This window comes from Leucoraja erinacea, unplaced genomic scaffold (assembly GCF_028641065.1).
Source record: "Leucoraja erinacea ecotype New England unplaced genomic scaffold, Leri_hhj_1 Leri_171S, whole genome shotgun sequence".
Classification (NCBI taxonomy): Eukaryota; Metazoa; Chordata; class Chondrichthyes; order Rajiformes; family Rajidae; genus Leucoraja; species Leucoraja erinaceus.
In genome coordinates this window covers 191,314-212,197 of record NW_026576023.1, presented here as the reverse complement: position 1 = coordinate 212,197, position 20,884 = coordinate 191,314, and the positions used below count along the sequence as shown (strand labels likewise).

The 20,884-nt window shown below is 50.7% G+C and overlaps 1 protein-coding gene across 1 annotated transcript in view; it reads left to right on the top strand.

The window, feature by feature from the left end:
* Positions 1-5,815: 5,815 nt before the first annotated feature.
* LOC129716130 (protein Wnt-6-like) overlaps positions 5,816-20,884 on the top strand; it is a 71,523-nt gene continuing 56,454 nt past the window's right edge. The window contains 1 exon segment of the mRNA XM_055666011.1: positions 5,816-6,049. Coding sequence (XP_055521986.1) covers positions 5,851-6,049 — 199 coding nt within the window. The 5' untranslated portion in view covers positions 5,816-5,850.

Below are 20,884 nucleotides of genomic sequence, written 5' to 3'. Positions count from 1 at the left end.
AGGGACCGGTAGGGTGGGGTCTGACATCAGGTGTTTATTTGGGACGTCCTTGGACTCCCACTCCTTTTTCCAAGCTGATCGGATGGTGAAATCATGGGTTCTTCCAAATTGGTCGTCTAGATGGAAATCGAGCGGTGGGTGGGTTGAAGATGTCCATGTGAATTGGCAGGTGAGGGGAGCGTTTGGTCTTTTGGAGCATCCTTTGAGTGAGGACCACTCGCCGGTTGTGTGGAGGGGCCAATGTTGGATAGGACAGGGAGCCAGGGGAGTGGTGTCGAGCGGATTGTTCATGTGATGATCCTCATTGTTGAGTTCAGTCGGGTGTCCACATGGTGTGTGTGTGATGACCTGGACCAAACAGGGGCACAATATTCGGCTGAAGAAAATGCAAGGGCTAGTGCTGAAATGCGCAGTGCCCCCCACTTTGAGCCAGCAAGCTTACTGAGGAGATTGTTTCTGGCACTTCACCTTAGAAACATAGAAACATAGAAATTAGGTGCAGGAGTAGAGGCCATTCGGCCCTTCGAGCCTGCACCGCCATTCAATATGATCATGGCTGATCATCCAACTCAGTATCCCATACCTGCCTTCTCTCCATACCCTCTGATCCCCTTAGCCACAAGGGTGTATTAGACAAGCCCTTTACTCCCGCTGTGTTACTCCAGCTTTTTGTTTCATTAACTAAACTAAAGGCTGCTTGGTTGATCAAATCCCTTGTGTGTGAATGTACTTGGACAATAGACGTCTGAGTTCATTCATTCATTGCCTTGTGGTTGACTGTAGTCTCGCTGTGGCTGGGGAGTTGATGGGAATATGGGGAGGTTAACATATGAGATTAATGCAAGATTAGTAACAAAATATGTTGTTGATGGTTGGTGAGGATTTTGTCTGGTGGGTCGAGGGACCTGATTTTGTGCTGTGTCTCACTACGACTCCAGAACACAACAGTAATATTCGGCCTTTTGGCCCTTTGAGCTCATCTATCATTCAATATCATAGAAACATTGAAACATAGAAATTAGGTGCAGCAGTAGGCCATTCGGCCCTTCGAGCCTGCGCTGCCATTCAATATGATCATGGCTGATCATCCAACTCAGTATCCCGTACCTGCCTTCTCTCCATTCCCTCTGATCCCCTTAGCCACAAGGGCCACATCTAACTCCCTCTTAAATATAGCCAATGAACTGTGGCCTCGACTACCCTCTGCGGCAGAGAGTTCCAGAGATTCACCACTCTCTGTGTGAAAAAAGTTCTTCTCATCTCGGTTTTAAAGGATTTCCCCCGTATCCTTAAGCTGTGACCCCTTGTCCTGGACTTCCCCAACATCGGGAGCAATCTTCCTGCATCTAGCCTGTCCAACCCCTTAAGAATTTTGTACGTTTCTATAAGATCCCCTCTCAATCTCCTAAATTCTAGAGAGTATAAACCAAGTCTATCCAGTCTTTCTTCATAAGACAGTCCTGACATCCCAGGAATCAGTCTGGTGAACCTTCTCTGCACTCCCTCCATGGCAATAATGTCCTTCCTCAGATTTGGAGACCAAAACTGTACGCAATACTCCAGGTGTGGTCTCACCAAGAACCTGTAGAACTGCAGTAGAACCTCCCTGCTCCTATACTCAAATCCTTAGCTGCTGTTCTTTTGAGATGTTCCTTGAAGGATAGGGTCCTGTCAAGAGTCACTCCGAGGTAGGTTGGAGTGGGGGCATACTTCAGTTTGGTGACCCTTGGGACTATCTTTAATCGGACTTTATAGGACTATATCTTGCACTATTCATTATTCCCTTTATCCCGTATCTGTACACTGTGGGCTGTCTGTTTGTAATCATGTAAGGTATACAAAATTGCTGGAGAAACTCAGCGGGTGCAGCAGCATCTATGGAGCGAAGGAAATAGGCGACGTTTCGGGCCGAAACCCTTCTTCAGACTGATGGGGGTGGGGGGGGGGGGGGGGGGGGGGGGGGGGGGGGAGGAAGGAAAAAGGGGGAGGAGGAGGAGCCCGAGGCGGGCGGATGAAAGGGTGGGAGGAGACAGCTAGAGGGTTAAGGAAGGGGAGGAGACAGCAAGGGCTAGCAAAATTGGGAGAATTCAATGTTCATGCCATCCGGACGCAAGCTGCCCAGGCGGAATATGAGGTGCTGTTCCTCCAATTTCCGCTGTTGCTCACTCTGGCAATGGAGGAGACCCAGGACAGAGAGGATCGGATTGGGAATGGGAGGGGTACAATTTTGTGTACCTTCGATTTTCCAGCATCTGCAGTTCCTTCTTGAACACCTGTAATCATGTATTGTCTTTCCGCTGACTGGATAACACACAGCAAAAAAAGCTTGTCGCTGTTCACAGGACAATAAGCAAAAGTAACAGTAAACTAAACTAAACTGAATTAGATATCGGTCCTGACCTCACTGAAGATCCTCGGATGTTAGTTAATCAGACATTACCGGACATTATCTTGCATTAAACGTTATTTCCTTCATCCTGTATCTGTACACTGTGGACGGCTCGATTGTAATCTTTTCGCTGAGTGGATAGCACGCAACGAAAAAGCTTTTCACTGTGAAATGTGAAGTGTCAAAACGCACTCCTCCATCCACTGTCCTCGATTGGACTTTGCCTGCGGAATTCTCTGCCTCACGGAGGGCGGTGGAGGCCGGTTCTCTGGACACTTTCAAGAGAGAGCTAGATGGGGCTCTTAAAAATAGTGGAGTCAGGGGATACGGGGAGAAGGCAGGGGGAACGGGGTACTGATTGGGGATGATCAGCCATGATCAATCACATTGAATGATGGAATAATGAGCCAGCACCGCCATTCAATGTGATCACGGCTGATCATCCACAATCAGTACCCCGTTCCTGCCTTCTCCCCATATCCCCTGACTCCGCTATCTTCAAACTCTCTGTTGAAAACATCCAGAGAATTGGCCTCCACCGCCCTCAGTGAGGCGGAGAATTCCACAGATTCACACAACCCTCTAGGTGAAAATGTTTTTCCTCATCTCCGTTCCAAATGGCCTTACCCCTTATTCGTAAACTGTGTGGCCCCTGGTTCTGGATTACATTAAGGGACTGCCTCATTCACGACCTAATTCACGACCTGTTTTGTGCGTGGACATTTTTTATCGTGTTGAAAAAACGCCCCGACCTACTTGATGCCACGAGTACCTACGACCAGCATCACCGCCTGCTACGACCTACCTACGACCTCGTGACGACCATGCTGCGAGTGTGATTCAAGGGCAAACTCGGCAGAGGTCGTGTATTAGGACAAGCCCTTTATTCCCGCTGTGTTACTCCAGCTTGTTGTTTCATTAACTAAACTAAAGGCTGCTCGGTTGATCAAATCCCTTGTGTGTGAATGTACTTGTACAATAGACGTCTGAATTCATTCATTCATGGCCTTGTGGTTGACTGTAGTCTAGCTGTGGTTGGGGAGTTGATGGGAATATGGGGAGGTTAACATATGAGATTAATGTAAGATTAGTAATAAAATATGTTGTTGATGGTTGATGAGGATTTTGTCTGGTGGGTCGAGGGACCTGTTTTTGTGCTGTGTCTCACTACGACTCCTGAACGCAACAGTAATATACGGCCTTTTGGCCCTTTGAGCTCCTCTACCATTCAATATTATAGAAACATAGAAATTAGGTGCAGGAGTAGAGGCCATTCGGCCCTTCGAGCCTGCACCGCCATTCAATATGATCATGGCTGATCATCCAACTCAGTATCCCGTACCTGCCTTCTCTCCATACCCCCTGATCCCCTTAGCCACAAGGGCCACATCTAACTCCCTCTTAAATATAGCCAATGAACTGTGGCCTCGACTACCCTCTGTGGCAGAGAGTTCCAGAGATTCACCACTCTCTGTGTGAAAAAAGTTCTTCTCATCTCGGTTTTAAAAGAATTCCCCCTTATCCTTAAGCTGTGACCCCTTGTCCTGGACTTCCCCAACATCGGGAGCAATCTTCCTGCATCTAGCCTGTCCAACCCCTTAAGAATTTTGTAAGTTTCTATAAGATCCCCCCTCAATCTCCTAAATTCTAGAGAGTATAAACCAAGTCTATCCAGTCTTTCTTCATAAGACAGTCCTGACATCCCAGGAATCAGTCTGGTGAACCTTCTCTGCACTCCCTCTATGGCAATAATGTCCTTCCTCAGATTTGGAGACCAAAACTGTACGCAATACTCCAGGTGTGGTCTCACCAAGACCCTGTACAACTGCAGTAGAACCTCGCTGTTCCTATACTCAAATCCTTTTGCTATGAATGCTAACATACCATTCGTTTTCTTCATTGCCTGCTGCACCATCATTGATATAGCATCCACATTCAGAGGCTGTTCCAGCTTTCTCTCTATTACCTGAATGGTGGCCGATTAGGAAAAGGGGAGATGCAACGAGACCTGGGTGTCATGGTACACCAGTCATTGAAAGTAGGCATGCAGGTGCAGCAGGCAGCGAAGAAAGCGAATGGTATGTTAGCATTCATAGCAAAAGGATTTGAGTATAGGAGCAGGGAGGTTCTACTGCAGTTGTACAGGGTCTTGGTGAGACCACACCTGGAGTATTGCGTACAGTTTTGGTCTCCTGATCTGAGGAAAGACATTCTTGCCATAGAGGGAGAACAGAGAAGGTTCACCAGACTGATTCCTGGGATGGCAGGACTTTCACATCATGAAAGACTGGATAGACTCGGCTTGTACTCGCTAGAATTTAGAAGATTGAAGATTGAGGGGGGATCTTATAGAAATGTACAAAATTCTTAAGGGGTTGGACAGGCTAGATGCAGGAAGATTGTTCCCGATGTTGGGGAAGTCCAGGACAAGGGGCCACACAGTTTAAGGATAAGGGGGAAGTCTTTTAGGACCGAGACGAGAAGAACTTTTTTCACACAGAGAGTGGTGAATCTGTGGAATTCTCTGCCACAAAAGGTAGTTGAGGCCACAGTTCATTGGCTATATTTAAGAGGGAGTTATATCTGGCCAAAGGGATCAGGGGGTATGGAGAGAAGGCAGGTATGGGATACTGAGTTGGATGATCAGCCATGATCATATTGAATGGTGGTGCAGGCTCGAAGGGCCGAATGGCCTACTCCTGCACCTGTTTTCTATGTTCAATATCATCATTGATGTAGCATCCACATTCAGAGGCTGTTCCAGCTTTATTTCTATATCTCTTGATCTCCCTCAATCTAACAGAAACATGGGCGGCACGGTGGCGCAGCGGTAGAGTTTGCTGCCTCACAGCGCCAGAGACTACGGGCGCTGCCTGTACGGAGTTTGCACGTTCTCCCCGCGACCTGCGTGGGTTTTCTCCGGGTGCACCGGTTTCCTCCGACATCCCGGAGACGTGTGGGTTTGCAGGTTACTTGCTGCTGTAAATTGTCACCGGCGTGTCGGATGGAACGAGTGTTTGGGTGACTGCTGGACCTGGTGGGTCGAAGGGCTGTGTCGATTTCCCTTAGCGTGTCGGGAGTGAAAGTGACGCAACATAGAAACAGTGTAAAGATAGAGACAAAAAGCTGGAGTAACTCAGCGGGACAGGCGGTGTCTCTGGAGAGAAGGAATGGGTGACATTTCTAGTCGAGCAGGGTCTCGACCCGAAACATCACCCGTTCCTTCTCTCCAGAGACGCCGCCTGTCCCGCTGAGTTACTCCAGCATTTTGTGTCCATCTTCAGTCTAAACCTGCGCTTACAGTTCGTTCCGAATTAGCATCTCGTAAGCTAAACTAAAGGCCGCCCCGTTGAACAAACCCCTTGCGTGTGAATGTACTCGGCCAATAACCGTATCAATTCATTGATTCATTGATTGCCTTGTGGTTGACTCTGTGCAGGGCAGTGGGCAGTCCCCTCGTGATGGACCCGAACAGCATCTGCCGCAAGACCAAGAGGTTGGCCGGCAAGCAGGCCGAGCTGTGCCAGACGGAGCCGGAGATCGTGAACGAGGTGGCGAAGGGCGCCCGGCTGGGGGTGAGGGAATGCCAGCACCAGTTCCGCAGCCGCCGGTGGAACTGCACCATCCACAATAAATACTTCGGCAAAATCCTACAGCAAGGTACGGACTGGATGATAGCCGGCGAGGCGAGGTGAGGTGAGGCAGCACGGTGGCACAGTGGTAGAGTTGCTGCCGAAAGGGCCTGTCCTACTTGCATGCGTCTGGCGCGACCTAACGTGGTCGCTTGAGGCGTACGGGCCGCGGGGGGCCGGTCCCACTTCGAAGCGCGGAGGCGTATATGGAGTTGTACGGGGCTGGTCCCGACATCGCGCGGGGCTCCGAAAATCCCGCCCTGTCCGAAAATTCCGCGCGCCAACGGCCTGTCGGCCCGCAGGCGCATTGAGGCCGTACGCAGCGTCTTGACGGCGTACGCCCAGCGTGTGGCGTTGCGCGATGACGTCACCGCACAGCGCCGTGTGATGCCCACATTTAGTCGGCCCGCCTCCTGCCCAGCAGATTGGCCTACTCCTACACCTATTGTCTATTGTCAAAAGCCTATCACGCTACGAGCCTGCTCGACTTTGCGGTGTGGGACAAGACCAGGAGCATCCTGAGAAAACCCACGGGGAGAACGCACAAACTCCGTACAGACAGCACCCATTGTCGGGATCGAACCCCAGTCCCTGTCGCTGTGAGGCAGCAACTCTACCGCTGCACCACCGTGCCGCCCCTGTCACCAAAGCTAAACCTGTCACTAAAGTTCATATGTCATAGGAGCAGAATGAGGCCATTCGGCCCGTTGAGTCTAAACTGCCATTCAATCACGACTGATCTATCTTTCCCTCTCAACCCCATTCTCCTGCCTTCTCCTGACGCCCCCACTCATGAGAATCGCCTCTGAACTAAAAAATAGTCGAGGGCTCGGGGCGGGGGGTGGAAAGGGTCCGGAGGGGGTGGAGGGGCGGGGGTGGAGGGGGCGGGAGTGGAGGGGGCCAGGGGTGGCGGCTCACAAGTGTGCTCACCCATCACTTTGCGTCAATCCGTGTACGTTCTAATCCCACTAAGTATCGTCCTGAAGGGCCGCAGCTTCGGCGCTGCGTGTCGGTGCAGGACTCTGCGATGTTCAGGACACCACCAGCATCAACCTTGAATCTGGTGCTGATGACAGGTGTGAAATCTAACCCCTTCACCCCCCCCCCCCCCCCCCCCCCCCCCCCCCCCCCCCCCATGCTGCGGGCCCACCCCGACAATCACAAGCCAGTCTGCCCCGCCCCTTTTCCCGGGGTTAAGTCCGCACCCGGGAGGTGCTGGAAAGAGATCACTCGCAGTCCACGGGCGCCCTGGGGGATTTCTGGGACCGCTGGGCACCGCGGGGGGTATCCCTGACAAGGAGTGTAACATAGTTGTATCGTAGTTTATTTAGTCAAGTCAAGCCACTTTTATTTCTATAGCACATTTAAAAAAACAACTCTCGTTGGCCAAAGTGCTTTACATTGGTGGAGGTACTAATGTTATACAACATTGAATCATAGATTAAGTACATACATAAATACACACATATAGCCCTCCCTCAGAGGACGTCAAGAAAGGCTTGAGAGTAAAGTTGAGTTTTAAGTCTCGACTTAAAGTAGTCGATGGAGGGGGCAGTTCTGATGGGAAGGGGGGGGATGCTGTTCCACAGTCTAGGAGTTGCAACCGCCCCTGAGCTTATGCCTAGACTGTGGGGTGTTCGGTAACTCCAAGTCGGCCAGGCTGAGGGACCTGGGGGTGGTGTGGTGGTTAAAGCAGACTTTGGGTGGCGAGCCCATTGAGGGCTTTGTAGACATGAGGGAGGATCTTGAAGTGTATTTGTTTGTCTTGTATTATGATGGTGGGTTCTGGTTTTGGTTTTATTGTGTTGTAAATATTACTTTTAATTGTTGAATTAAGTTTTTGATTAAAAAAAAAAAAAAAAATGAGGACCCAGCAGTGATACCAGGAATGAATGGGTTAACCTACGATGAGCTTTTGGTCCCCATGTTGGGGGGGGGTCGAGAACCAGGGGGTCCCATGAATAAGGAGTCGGCCATTTAGGACTGAGATGAGGAAAAACAATTTCACCCAGAGAGAGTTGTGAGTCTGTGGAATTCTCTGCCACTGAAGGCAGTGGAGGCCGATTCACTTGGTGTTTTCAAGAGAGAGTTAGATTTAGCTTATTGGGCTAACGGAATCAGGGGATATGGGGAGAAAGCTGGAACGCGGGTACTAATCAGCCATCATCATATTGAATGGCGGTGCTGGCTTGAAGGGCCGAATGGCCTGCTTTTTCCACACGGGGAGTGGTGAGTCTGTGGAATTCTCTGCCTCAGAGGGCGGTGGAGGCCAGTTCTCTGGATACTCTCAAGGGAGCTAGATAGTGCTCTTAAGGATAGCGGAGTCGGGGGGATATGGGGAGAAGGCAGGAGCGGGGTACTGATTGGGGATGATCAGCCGTGATCACATTGAATGGCGGTGCTGGTTCGAAGGGCCGAATGGCCTCCTCCTGCGGTGCTGGTTCGAAGGGCCGAATAGCCTACTCATGCACCTATTGCTTTAAGGACATGGGGCATAGGGCATGGGTTTAAGGTGAAGGGGGAGGTTGGGGAGGGGAGGAGATTTAATAGGAGCCTGAGGGGTAACTTTTTCACACAAAGGTCGGTGGGTGTATGGAACGAGCTGCCGGAGGAGGTAGTTGAGGCAGGGACTATCCCAATGTTTATGAAAACTTTAGGCAGGTACATGGATAGATAGGACAGGTTCAGAGGGATATGGGCCAAACACAAGGCAGGTGGAACTAATGGAGATGGGACCTGTTGGTCGGTGTGGGCAAGTTTTGCCGCAGGGCTTGTTTCCACGCTGCTTCATTCCATGGCTGTAGATTATTATTTTATACCTAATTAGATTAGTCATGGATTAAGTCCTGAGTATTCCTGGAGAGCAGTGAATCAGCGGGAAGGAAGGCAAGTTCAATGCTAACGTTTATATCAAGATACAAGAACAGGGATGTATTGCTGAGGCTCTATAAGGCGCTGGTCGGGTCGCATTTAGAACCATAGAAACATAGAATGTAGGTGCAGGAGGAGGCCATTCGGCCCTTCGAGCCTGCACCGCCATTCAATGTGACCATGGCTGATCATCCAACTCAGTATCCCGTACCTTTATTCTCTGGAGGGCAGAAGGTTAAGGGGGGACTTGATAGATGTCTTTAAAATGATGAGAGGGATAGACAGAGTTGACGTGGATAAGCTTTTCCCTTTGAGAGTAGGGAAGATTCAAACAAGAGGACATGACTTCAGAATTAAGGGACAGAAGTTTAGGGGTAACATGAGGGGGAACTTCTTTACTCAGAGAGTGGTAGCGGTGTGGAATGAGCTCCCAGTGGAAGTGGTGGAGGCAGGTTCGTTGGTATCATTTAAAAATAAATTGGATAGGCATATGGATGAGAAGGGAATGGAGGGTTATGGTATGAGTGCAGGCAGGTGGGACTAAGGGAAAAAAAGTTGTTCGGCACGGACTTGTAGGACCGAGATGGCCTGTTTCCGTGCTGTAATTGTTATATGGTTATATGGTTACCTGCCATCTCTCCATACCCCCTGATCCCTTTAGCCACAAGGGCCACATCTAACTCCCTCTTAAATATAGCCAATGAACTGTGGCCTCAAGAGAATTCTACCACTTCTGTGGCAGAGAATTCCAGAGAGAGAGCAAATCACCCCGTATCGCTCTGGTTCAATGTTCCCAGAAATCATAGAAACATAGAAATTAGGCTGATCATCCATCATTTGGAGTACCGAGAGCAAAATCTGGACCCCTGTATCTGAGGAAGGATGTACCGGCTCTGGAGAGGGTCCAGAGGAGGTTTACAAGAACGATCCCAGAAATAGAAACATAGAAACATAGAAAAACTGTACGCAATACTCCAGGTGTGGTCTCACCAAGACCCTGTACAACTGCTGTAGAACCTCCCTGCTCCTATACTCAAATCATTTTGCTATGAAAGCCAACATACCATTCGCTTTCTTCAATGCCTGCTGCACCTGCATGCCTACTTTCTATGACTGGTGTACCATGACACCCAGGTCTCGCTGCATCTCCCCCTTTCCCAATCGGCCACCATTTAGATAATAGTCTAATAATGAGTGGGGTTAGCATATGATCAGCGTTTGTCGGCACTGGGCCTTATTGATAAGGGGTAAGAATAAAGGGTAAGTCCATTTAGAACGGGGACAAGGAAACACTTTTTCACACAGAGAGTTGTGAGTCTGTGGAATTCTCTGCCTCCGAGGGCAGTGGAGGCCGGTTCTCTGGATATTTTCAAGAGAGAGCTGGATAGGGCTCTTAAAGATAGCGGAGTCAGGGGGATCTGGGTAGAAGGCAGGAACGGGGTACTGATTGGGGATGATCAGCCATGATCACATTGAATGGCGGTGCTGGCTCGAAGGGCCGAATGGCCTACTCCTGCACCCTATTGTCTATTGTCTGCCTGCTGGAGTTTAGAAGGTTGAGGGGGGAAACCTCATTGAATCTTGCAGAATAATGAAAGTTGTGGATAGAGTGGATGTGGAGAGAATGTTTCCACTGGTGGGAGAGTCTAGGACCAGAGGGCACAGCTTCAGAATTAAAGGGCGCTCTTTTGGAAAGGAGATGAGGAGGAACTTCTTTCGTCAGAGGGTGGTGAATCTGTGGAATTCTTTGCCATAGAGGGCTGTGGAGGCCAAGCCAGTGGATATTTTTAAGGCAGAGATAGACACATTCTTGATTAGAACGGTTGTCAAGGGTTAGAAACATAGAAACATATAAATTAGGTGCAGGAGTAGGCCATTCGGCCCTTCGAGCCTGCACCGCCATTCAATATGATCATGGCTGATCGTCCAACTCAGTATCCCGTACCTGCCTTCTCTCCATACCCCCTAATCCCCTTAGCCCACAACGGCCACATCTAACTCCCTCTTAAAAATAGCCAATGAACTGGCCTCAACTACCCTCTGTGGCAGAGAGTTCCAGAGATTCACCACTCTCTGTGTGAAAAAAGTCCTTCTCATCTCGGTTTTAAAGGATTTCCCCCTTATCCTTAAGCTGTGACACCTTGTCCTGGACTTCCCTAACATCGGGAACAATCTTCCTGTTAATGGGGAGAAGGCAGGAGAATGGGGTTAGGAGGCAGTGATCAGCCATGATTGAATGGCGGAGTGGACTCGATGGGCCGAATGGCCTAATTCTACTCTGATAACTTGTGAACTTGTGACTGGTGTTCGAGTACTCAGTACCCCGACCAATGAAGGCCTTCTCCACCACCTTGTTAATATGTACAAGGCCCAGACTCTGGGGTGGCAACTGGATTGGATAGATTTGGAGAGACGATGGGGGTAAGGTCTGGGGGGTGGAAGTTCAAGTTCAAGGTAACGTTGGGGGAGACTGGACACCAGTTCCTGAAGCCCGTCACTGAAGGGTTTGTTTCCCCACTCCAGGTCCCTATGGCTCTGAAACTGGGCGGCACGGTGGCGCAGCGGTAGAGTTGCTGCCTAATGCCCCTGTCCCACTTAGGAAACCTGAACGGAAACCTCTGGAGACTGTACGCCCCACCCGTGCAGTTCCCGGAGGTTGCAGGTGGTTGCCGGAGGTTGCAGGAAGTGGAAGCAGGTAGGAGACTGACAAAAACCTCCGGGAACCGCACGGAAACCGTGGGTGGGGCGCAAAGTCTCCATTCAGGTTTCCTAAGTGGGACAGGGGGCATTACAGCACCAGAGGCCCGGGGAAGTCATCCTGGCTACGGGCGCTGTCTGTACGGAGTTTGTATGATCTCCCCGTGACCTGCGTGGGTTTTCTCCGGGTGCTCCGGTTTCCTCCCACACTCCAAAGTGCGTACAGGTTTGCAGGCTAATTGGCTTCAGTCAATTTGTAAATTGTCCCTCGTGAGTGTAGGACAGTGTGAGTGTGCGGGGGGGTCGCTGGTCGGCGTGGAAACGGTGGGCCAATTTTGGGTATAGGAGCGGGGAGGTTCTACTGCAGTTGTACAGGGTCTTGGTGAGACCACACCTGGAGTATTGCGTACAGTTTTGGTCTCCTAAGACATTCTTGCCGTAGAGGGAGCACAGAGAAGGTTCACCAGACTGATTCCTGGGATGTCAGGACTTTCATATGAAGAAAGACTGGATAGACTCGGTTTGTACTCGCTGGAATTTAGAAGATTGAGGGGGGGATTTTATAGAAACTTACAAAATTCTTAAGGGGTTTGACAGGCTAGATGCAGGAAGATTGTTCCCGATGTTGGGGAAGTCCAGAACAAGGGGTCACACAGTTTAAGGATAAGGGGGAAATCCTTTTGGACTGAGATAAGAAAAACATGTTTTAATCTGGTGAATCTGTGGAATTCTCTGCCACAGAGGGTAGTTGAGGCCACAGTTCATTGGCTATATTTAAGAGGGAGTTAGGTGTGGCCCTTCTGGCTAAGGGGATCAGGGGGTATGGAGAGAAGGCAGGTACGGGATACTGAGTTGGATGATCAGCCATGATGATGATTCAGATTCAATTTTAATTGTCATTGTCAGTGTACAGTACAGGGAAATGCATTTAGCATCTCCCTTGAAGAGCGACATAGCAAACGATTTGAATAAATAATAATAAGTGTCCGGGGGGGGGGGGGGGGGGGGGGTGTGGGGTGATTGGCAGTCGCCGAGATACGTTGTTTAGTAGAGTGACAGCCGCCGGAAAGAAGCTGTTCCTCAACCTGCTGGTTTGGCAACGGAGAGACCTGTAGCGTCTCCCGGATGGTAGGAGGGTAAACAGTCCATGGTTGGGGTGAGAGCAGTCCTTGGCGATGCTGAGCGCCCTCCGCAGACAGCGCTTGCTTTGGTTTGATCATATTGAATGGCGGTGCAGGCTCGAAGGGCCGAATGGCCTTTCCTGCACCTATTTTCCATGTTTCTATGTAGGCTAATTGGCTTCAGTCAATTTGTAAATTGTCCCTCGTGAGTGTAGGACAGTGTGAGTGTGCGGGGGATCGCTGGTCGGCGTGGAATCGATGAGCCAAAGGGTCTGTTTCAGCTCATCAGTCTATCAGTCAGTTTAGTTTATTGTCACGTGTACCGAGGTACAGTGAAAAGCTTTTTGTTGCGTGCTAACCAGCCAGAGGAAAGACAACACATGATTACAATCGAGCCATTTACAGTGCACAGATACACGATAAGGGAATAACGTTTAGTGCAAGGTAAAGCCAGCAAAGTCCGATCAAAGAGATGAGTTTAAGAAGATCATAGATAATGTAATAAATGTTACGGTACGCGTAGAGATTTAAGAGTACGGAGCGATTGGAAGATGTGATTGTAGATCTGCTTTTAGCTTAGTTTAGAGATACAGCGCGGGAACAGGCCTTTTGGCCGACCAGGCCCGCGCCGACCAGCGATCCCCGCACACTAACACTCAGTCACGTTAATAGAGGTACAGAACAAGGGGTCACAGTTTAAGGATAAAGGGGGGGGATCTTATAGAAACTTACAAAATTCTTAAGGGCTTGGACAGGCTAGATGCAGGAAGATTGTTCCCGATGTTTGGGGAAGTCCAGAACAAGGGGTCACACACACAGTTTAAGGATAAGAGGGAAGTCTTTTAGGACCGAGATGAGAAAATCATTTTTCACACAGAGAGTGGTGAATCTGTGGAATTCTCTGCCGCAGAAGGTAGTCGAGGCCACACAGTTCATTGGCTATATTTAAGAGGGAGTTAGATGTGGCCCTTGTGGCTAAAGGGATCAGGGGGTATGGAGAGAAGGCAGGGATGGGATACTGAGTTGGATGATCAGCCATGATCATATCGAATGGCGGTGCAGGTTCGAAGGGCCGAATGGCCTCTCCTGCACCTATTTTCTATGTTTTTATGTTTCTATACGAAGTCAATCAACCTTACAAACCTACACGTCTTTGGAGTGTGGGAGGGAACCGGGGATCTCGGAGAAAACCCACGCAGGTCACGGTGAGAAGGCAAGCTGGCATCCCCGTAGCCAGGATCGAACTGAGGTCTGAGTGCTGTAAGGCCGCAACTCTACCGCTGTGCCACCGTACCAACCAGTGCTTCTGTGGCCAGTACGCAAATAGTCGCCCGGTTTGGGCTGGGCGCCATCTTGGATACCATCGTCCGCACTGTATCTCCAAACTAAACTCAGCTCAACTAAACTGAACTAAATGTGTGGTTCCTGACAGAACCAAACCAAACCACAAACCACAAACTCTGGGAGGAAGGCAATTTGACTAACCGACTGGCCCAGACCTGTTTGCGGAGAGACTTAGCAAAGACATTAATTGTCATCATAGCAATTCGCAACCCTTTCCTTCACGACTACTTTAACACATTAAGGACTGAAGGGCCTGTCCCACCAGCATACGATTGCATGCGCCTAGCGCGACCAAACGGAAGCGGAGTTCGCTCTAAGTTCGCGCTAAGTTCGCCGTAAGTACGCACAAAGTTCGCGCGTGACATAATTTGCGTCAAACTCGCCAATCGGCTGCGCAGGAGGCGGGCCGACTGTATTTGGACGTCGCACGGCGTCGAGCAGTGACATCATCACGCAACGGCACGTCGGGCAGTGACGTCATCGAGCAACGCCACGTGCTAGGCGTACGCCGTCGAGGCGCTACGTACGGCCTCAATGCGCCCGCGGGCTGACAGGCAGTTGCCGCGCGGAATATTCGGACAATGTCAGTTTTACGGAGCCCCGCGCGATGTCGGGACCAGCCCCGCACAACTCCATACGCCTCCACGCTTGGAAGTGGGACCGGCCCCGCGCGGCCCGTACGCCTCAAGCCACCACGTTTGGTCGCGCCAGACGCATGCAATCGCATGCTGGTGGGGCAGGCCCTTTACTGATCTATGAGGTAATTCATTTGCTTGTCCACACTGTCTGTATATGTTGGTGAATCTTTAATCCGGATAACCTTGGTGAGCAACAACATGTGGATACTACTATTGTCAAATCGGGCAGTGTATCCTCCTTGCATTAGATTCCCCTGTTTGTGGACGCAGCCCAGACCATCACACAAACCCAACCTCCCTTCCACTGACTCCATCTGCACCCCCCGCTGCCTCGGGCAAGGCCAGCAGCAGCATCAAGGACCAGTCTCACCCCCGGCCACTCCCTCTTCTCCCCTCTCCCATCGGGCAAAAGGTGCAGTAGTGTGAAATCACACACCACCTCCAGATTCAGGGACAGTTTCTTCCCAGCTGTTATCAGGCAATTGCACCATCCTAACACAGCCAGGGAGCAGTCCTGAACTACTATCTACCTCATTGGTGACCCTCTGACTATCCTTTATTGTCCCAGCATCACAGTTTAAGAATAAGGGGTAAAGCCATTTAGAACGGAGACGAGGAAACGCTTTTTCTCACAGAAAGTGAGTTGTGAGTCTGTGGAATTCTCTGCCTCAGGGGGCGGTGGAGGCCGGTTCTCTGGATGCTTTCAAGAGAGAGCTAGATAGGGCTCTTAAAGATAGCGGAGTCAGGGGATATGGGGGAGAAGGCAGGAACGGGGTACTGATTGTGGATGATCAGCCATGATCACACTGAATGGCGGTGCTGGCTCGAAGGGCCGAATGGCCTACTCCTGCACCTATTGTCTATTGTCTATTAAAATGGAGGTGTTGATGAATGCTTTCTGGATCTTGCCCGCGTGGTTTGGCATGCAAATACACGAGAACTCTAAAGCCACCAACAAGGATCTTGTTTCTCCCACTGTATTCCCCAGAGGCACAACCCAGCATTAAGGAAACTGGATCCGTGTGTGTGTGTGTGTGTGTGTGTGTGTGTGTGTGTGTAGAGGTTTTTGGCTTCTCGTACTCAATGGAATGAACTCTCAGAAAAGCACCTCGTCGGAATATGGGGATGTAGAACTTACAACAGGCGAGGTTGTCGGCTGGGTCTCGATTCCCTGGAGCGCAGGAGGATGAGGGGTGATCTTATAGAGGTGTATAAAATCATGAGAGGAATAGGTCGGGGAGACGGACTGAGTCTCTTGCCCAGCGTGGCGGAATCGAGGACCAGAGGACATAAGGGCCTGTCCCACCAGCATGCGATTGCACGCGTCTAGCGCGACCAAACGTGGTCACTTGAGGCGTACGTGCCGCGCGGGACCGGTCCCACTTCGAAGCGTGGAGGCGCATGGAGTTGTGCGGAGCTGGCCTCAACATCGCACGGGGCTCCGAAAATCACGCATTGTCCGAAAATTCCGCGCGCCAACGGCCTGTCGGCCCGCAGGCGCATTGAGGGCGTAACGCAGCGTCCCGACGGCTTACGCAGCGTCTTGATGGCGTACGCCTAGCGCGTGGCGTTGCGCGATGACCTCACCGCCGACGCCCAAATTGAGTCGGCCCGCCTCCCGTCCTGCTGATTGGTGAATATGACGCAAATTACGTCACGTGCGAACTTAGCGCGTACTTACCGCGAACCTAGCGCCAACTACGCTTCCGTTTTGTTCGCGCCAAACGCATGCAGTCGCACGCAAGTGGGACCGGCCCTTTAAGAAACAATTAGACAGGCACTTGGATGGGACAGGTTTGGAGGGATATGGACCAAATACGGGCCGGTGGGACTAGTGTAAATGGGGCATGTTGGCCGGTGTGGGCAAGTTGGGCCGAAGGGCCTGTCTCCACGCTGTATCACTCTACGACTCACTAACGGTAATTTACCGGCGATCCCCGCACATTAACACTATCCTACACCCACTAGGGACAATTTTGGACATTTACACCAAGCCAAGTAACCTGCAAACCTGCACGTCTTTGGAGTCAAGTCAAGTCAAGTTTATATCAAGTCAAGTGTGGGAGGAAACGGAAGATCCCGGAGAAATACCACGCAGGTCACGGGGAGAGAACGTGCAAACTCCGCACAGACAGCGCCCGTAGTCGGGATCGAACCCGGCTCTCCGGCGCTGCATTCGCTGTAAGGCAGCGACTCTACTGCTGCGCCACCACAGGCCGCCAATCACAGACGCCGCCTGTCCCGCTGAGTTACTCCAGCATTTTTTGTCTTCCTAGATATGTAGGCAATGTGGACTCAAAGAGTCGTACAGCGCGGAAACTTGCCCACGCCGACCAACGTGTCCCATCTACACTGCCTGCGTTCGGCCCATATCCCTCTCTTCACCTTTATGTCCTTGCGGCATCTACAGCTTTCCCCCTGCAATGTGATATTGCCTTGTCTTTACTCTGGCTGGTTTGCACACTGGAACAGGTTTTCCCTGCCTCGGCACACGTGACAATAAACTCAAATCAAGTATCGGGTCAACACACGGTACATTGAAACAGCCCACTGTGTCTGCAGACATAAGACATGGGACGACAGATGGCGCAATGGGCTAAGTGTTTGGCTGGCGACCGGAAGGTAGCCGGTTCGAATCCCGCTTGGAGTGCATACTGTCGTTGTGTCCTTGGGGCAAGACACTTCACCCACCTTTGCCTGTGTGTGAATGTAATGTAATTATGTGAAGCACTTTGGGGTCAATGCAAGTTGACTAAAAATGTGCTATATAAATAAGATTATTATTATTATTATTATAAGCAATGATCCTATAGCGGAGAAAGATAGACCACTCCTGCTAAACGCAACGGGCTGACTTGTAGTACGCAACGGAGCGGAACGTGGGCCTTTTTTTCAGCCATTTCAGTAACCCGACCCGACCCGACCCGGCCCGACCCGACCCGTCCCGACCCGACCCGCAGTGTAATCAACGTTGCGGGGGAACAAGTTTGTGTTAATAAATTATAATTCTGAAAATGAGAAGATTTTTACCAAAGAACTTTTGATTTTTACGAGGATGTTTCCGTAACCGGCTTTCCGTCTCCGCACTAGTATCTTCGCTCCGCTGTGACGGGATCGTCGGTGCGGAGACGGAAGCCGGTTACGGAAATGGGGCCGAAAATCACCCGCGAATCTGCCCGTGACCGCACTACGTTATTTTCGTCGAGTGATCTATCTTGCTCCGCTCTAGGGTCTTTTAGCCCCCCAGGGACAAATTTACACTTTAGAAAGCCAATGAACCCAGACACCTGTAGCACCTCGCAAAGGCCCATCGAAGCCTCCGCCCGGATCGTCCCGCAAACTGCTGTCCCTCTCCTCGCCCCGACGAGAGGGGGGGGAGACCTCATTGAAATCGGTGAATCTGTGGAATTCTCTGCCACAGAAGGTAGTTGAGGCCACACAGTTCATTGGCTACATTTAAGAGGGAGCTAGATGTGGCCCTTGTGGCTAAAGGGGCCTTGAAAGGCCTGGATAGAGTGGATGTGGAGAGGATGTTTCCACTAGTGGGAGAGCCCAGGGCCACAGGTCACAGCCTCAGAATTAAAGGACGTTCCTTGAGGAAGGAGAGGATGGTGAATCTTGTATCAAGGAGACTTAGCTCTTAGGGCAAACGGAATCAAGTCAGAGGGTGGTGAATCTGTGGAACTTTGCCTCAGATAGCTGTGGAGGCCAAGTCAGCGGATATTGTTAAGGCAGAGATAGACAGATTCTTGATTAGTACGGGTGTCAGGGGTTAGGGGGGGAGAAGGCAAGAGAATGGGGTTAGGAGGGAGAGGTAGATCAGCCATGATTGAATGGCGGAGTAGACTTGATGGGCCGAATGGCCTAATTCTGATCCTATGGCCTTCTGAAAGAAACATAGAAACATAGAAAATAGGTGCAGGAGTAGGCCATTTGGCCCTTCGAGCCTGCACCGCCATTCAATATGATCATGGCTGATCATCCAACTCAGTATCCCGTACCTGCCTTCTCTCCATACCCCCTGATCCCTTTAGCCACAAGGGCCACATCTAACTCCCTCTTAAATATAGCCAATGAACTGGCCTCAACTACCCTCTGTGGGCAGAGAGTTCCAGAGATGGCCGGTGAGAGTGCTTGTGCCTTTGTGAGCGATGCTCGGGGACACTTACTCGAAGTCCGATGTTAGAAAACCGCCATCTGTACTTTATTAGAGAGCGGAGAGACTCGGTAAGTTTACACCAATGTTGACCACGTTAGAGGAAGCGGCTAATGCAGTGAAAACAGCTGAAGAAACATTGAAATCAGTCCCTGATGTAATGATATCGCCTGCACTGGGCTCAGCGGCAAATGATACACTTGGCTGCAGGTTGCTGTGTTTGCTTTAGATCGGTTTGGAGATACAGCACGGAAAACAGGCCCTTCGGCCCCCGACCCCCGAGTCCTGGCCGACCCCCCCCCCCCCGCACACACCCACCCACCCCCCCGCACACACCCACCCCCCCCCCGCACACACCCACCCCCCGCACACACACCCACACTATCCAACACACACTAGCGCCATTTTATCCATTGGCACAAAACCAATTAACCTACAAAACCTGCACGTCTCTGGAGCATAGGAGAAAACTGCTGGTCGTGGGGAGAGCGTGCAAACTCCGTCCTGACAGCACCCATGGTCAGGATCGACCCTCGTCCCGTGCGCGCTAAGGCAGCAGCTCTACCGCTGCGCCGCCATGCCACCCAGTCCCTTCCTACACATAGGTTTTTATCAATATGAATCAATGATTTGGATGATAGGAAAGCAATGACAGGAAAGCATACTATTATCTAAATGGTGGCCGATTGGGAAAGGGGGAGATGCAGCGAGACCTGGGTGTCATGGTACACCAGTCATTGAAAGTAGGCATGCAGGTGCAGCAGGCAGTGAAGAAAGCGAATGGTATGTTAGCTTTCATTGCAAAAGGATTTGAGTATAGGAGCAGGGAGGTTCTACTGCAGTTGTACAGGGTCTTGGTGAGACCACACCTGGAGTATTGCGTACAGTTTTGGTCTCCAAATCTGAGGAAGGACATTATTGCCATAGAGGGAGTGCAGAGAAGGTTCACCAGACTGATTCCTGGGATGTCAGGACTGTCTTATGAAGAAAGACTGGATAGACTCGGCTTGTACTCGCTAGAATTTAGGAGATTGAGAGGGGATCTTATAGAAACTTACAAAATTCTTAAGGGGGTTGGACAGGCTAGATGCAGGAAGATTGTTCCCGATGTTGGGGAAGTCCAGGACAAGGGGTCACAGCTTAAGGATAAGGGGGAAATCCTTTAAAACCGAGATGAGAAGAACTTTTTTTCACACAGAGAGTGGCGAATCTCTGGAACTCTCTGCCACAGAGGGTAGTCGAGGCCAGTTCATTGGCTATATTTAAGAGGGAGTTAGATGTGGCCCTTGTGGCTAAGGGGATCAGAGGGTATGGAGTGAAGGCAGGTACGGGATACTGAGTTGGATGATCAGCCATGATCATATTGAATGGCGGTGCAGGCTCGGGCCGAATGGCCTACTCCTGCACCTAATTTCTATGTTTCTATGTTTCTATGTTTCTACAAGGATCAGTGGTCGGCGCGGACTTGGTGGGCCGAAGGCCCTGTTTCCTGACCTGTTTCGATCCTGACCTTGGGTACTGTGTGGACAGGGTTTGCAAGTCTCTCCCTGTGAACCTCGTGGGTTTTCTCCGGGTGCTCCGGATCCCACTCACGCTCCAAAGACGCGAGGGTTTTGTATGCTAATTGGCTTCGGTAAAATTGTCCCAACTGTGTGTAGATTAGACGAGATCCTTTATTTGTCATTCAGACGTTTTGGCGATATGTTGTTACCCCACCGGGCGATGTATCCAGAGAACCGGCCTCCACCGCCCTCCGAGGCAGAGAATTCCACAGACTCACAACTCTCTGTGAGAAAAAGCGTTTCCTCGTCTCCGTTCTAAATGGCTTACTCCTTATTCTTAAACTGTGTGTGGCCCCTGGTTCAGGACTCCCCCAACATTGGGAACATGTTTCCTGCCTCTATCGTGTCCTAACCCTTAATGTTTTAATGAGATACCCTCTCATCCTTCTAAATTCCCACTTAGGCGATATTTCAGCAGACAGCTGTCGTCCCGAAACGTTGCCTATTTCCTTCGCTCCATAGATGCTGCTGCAC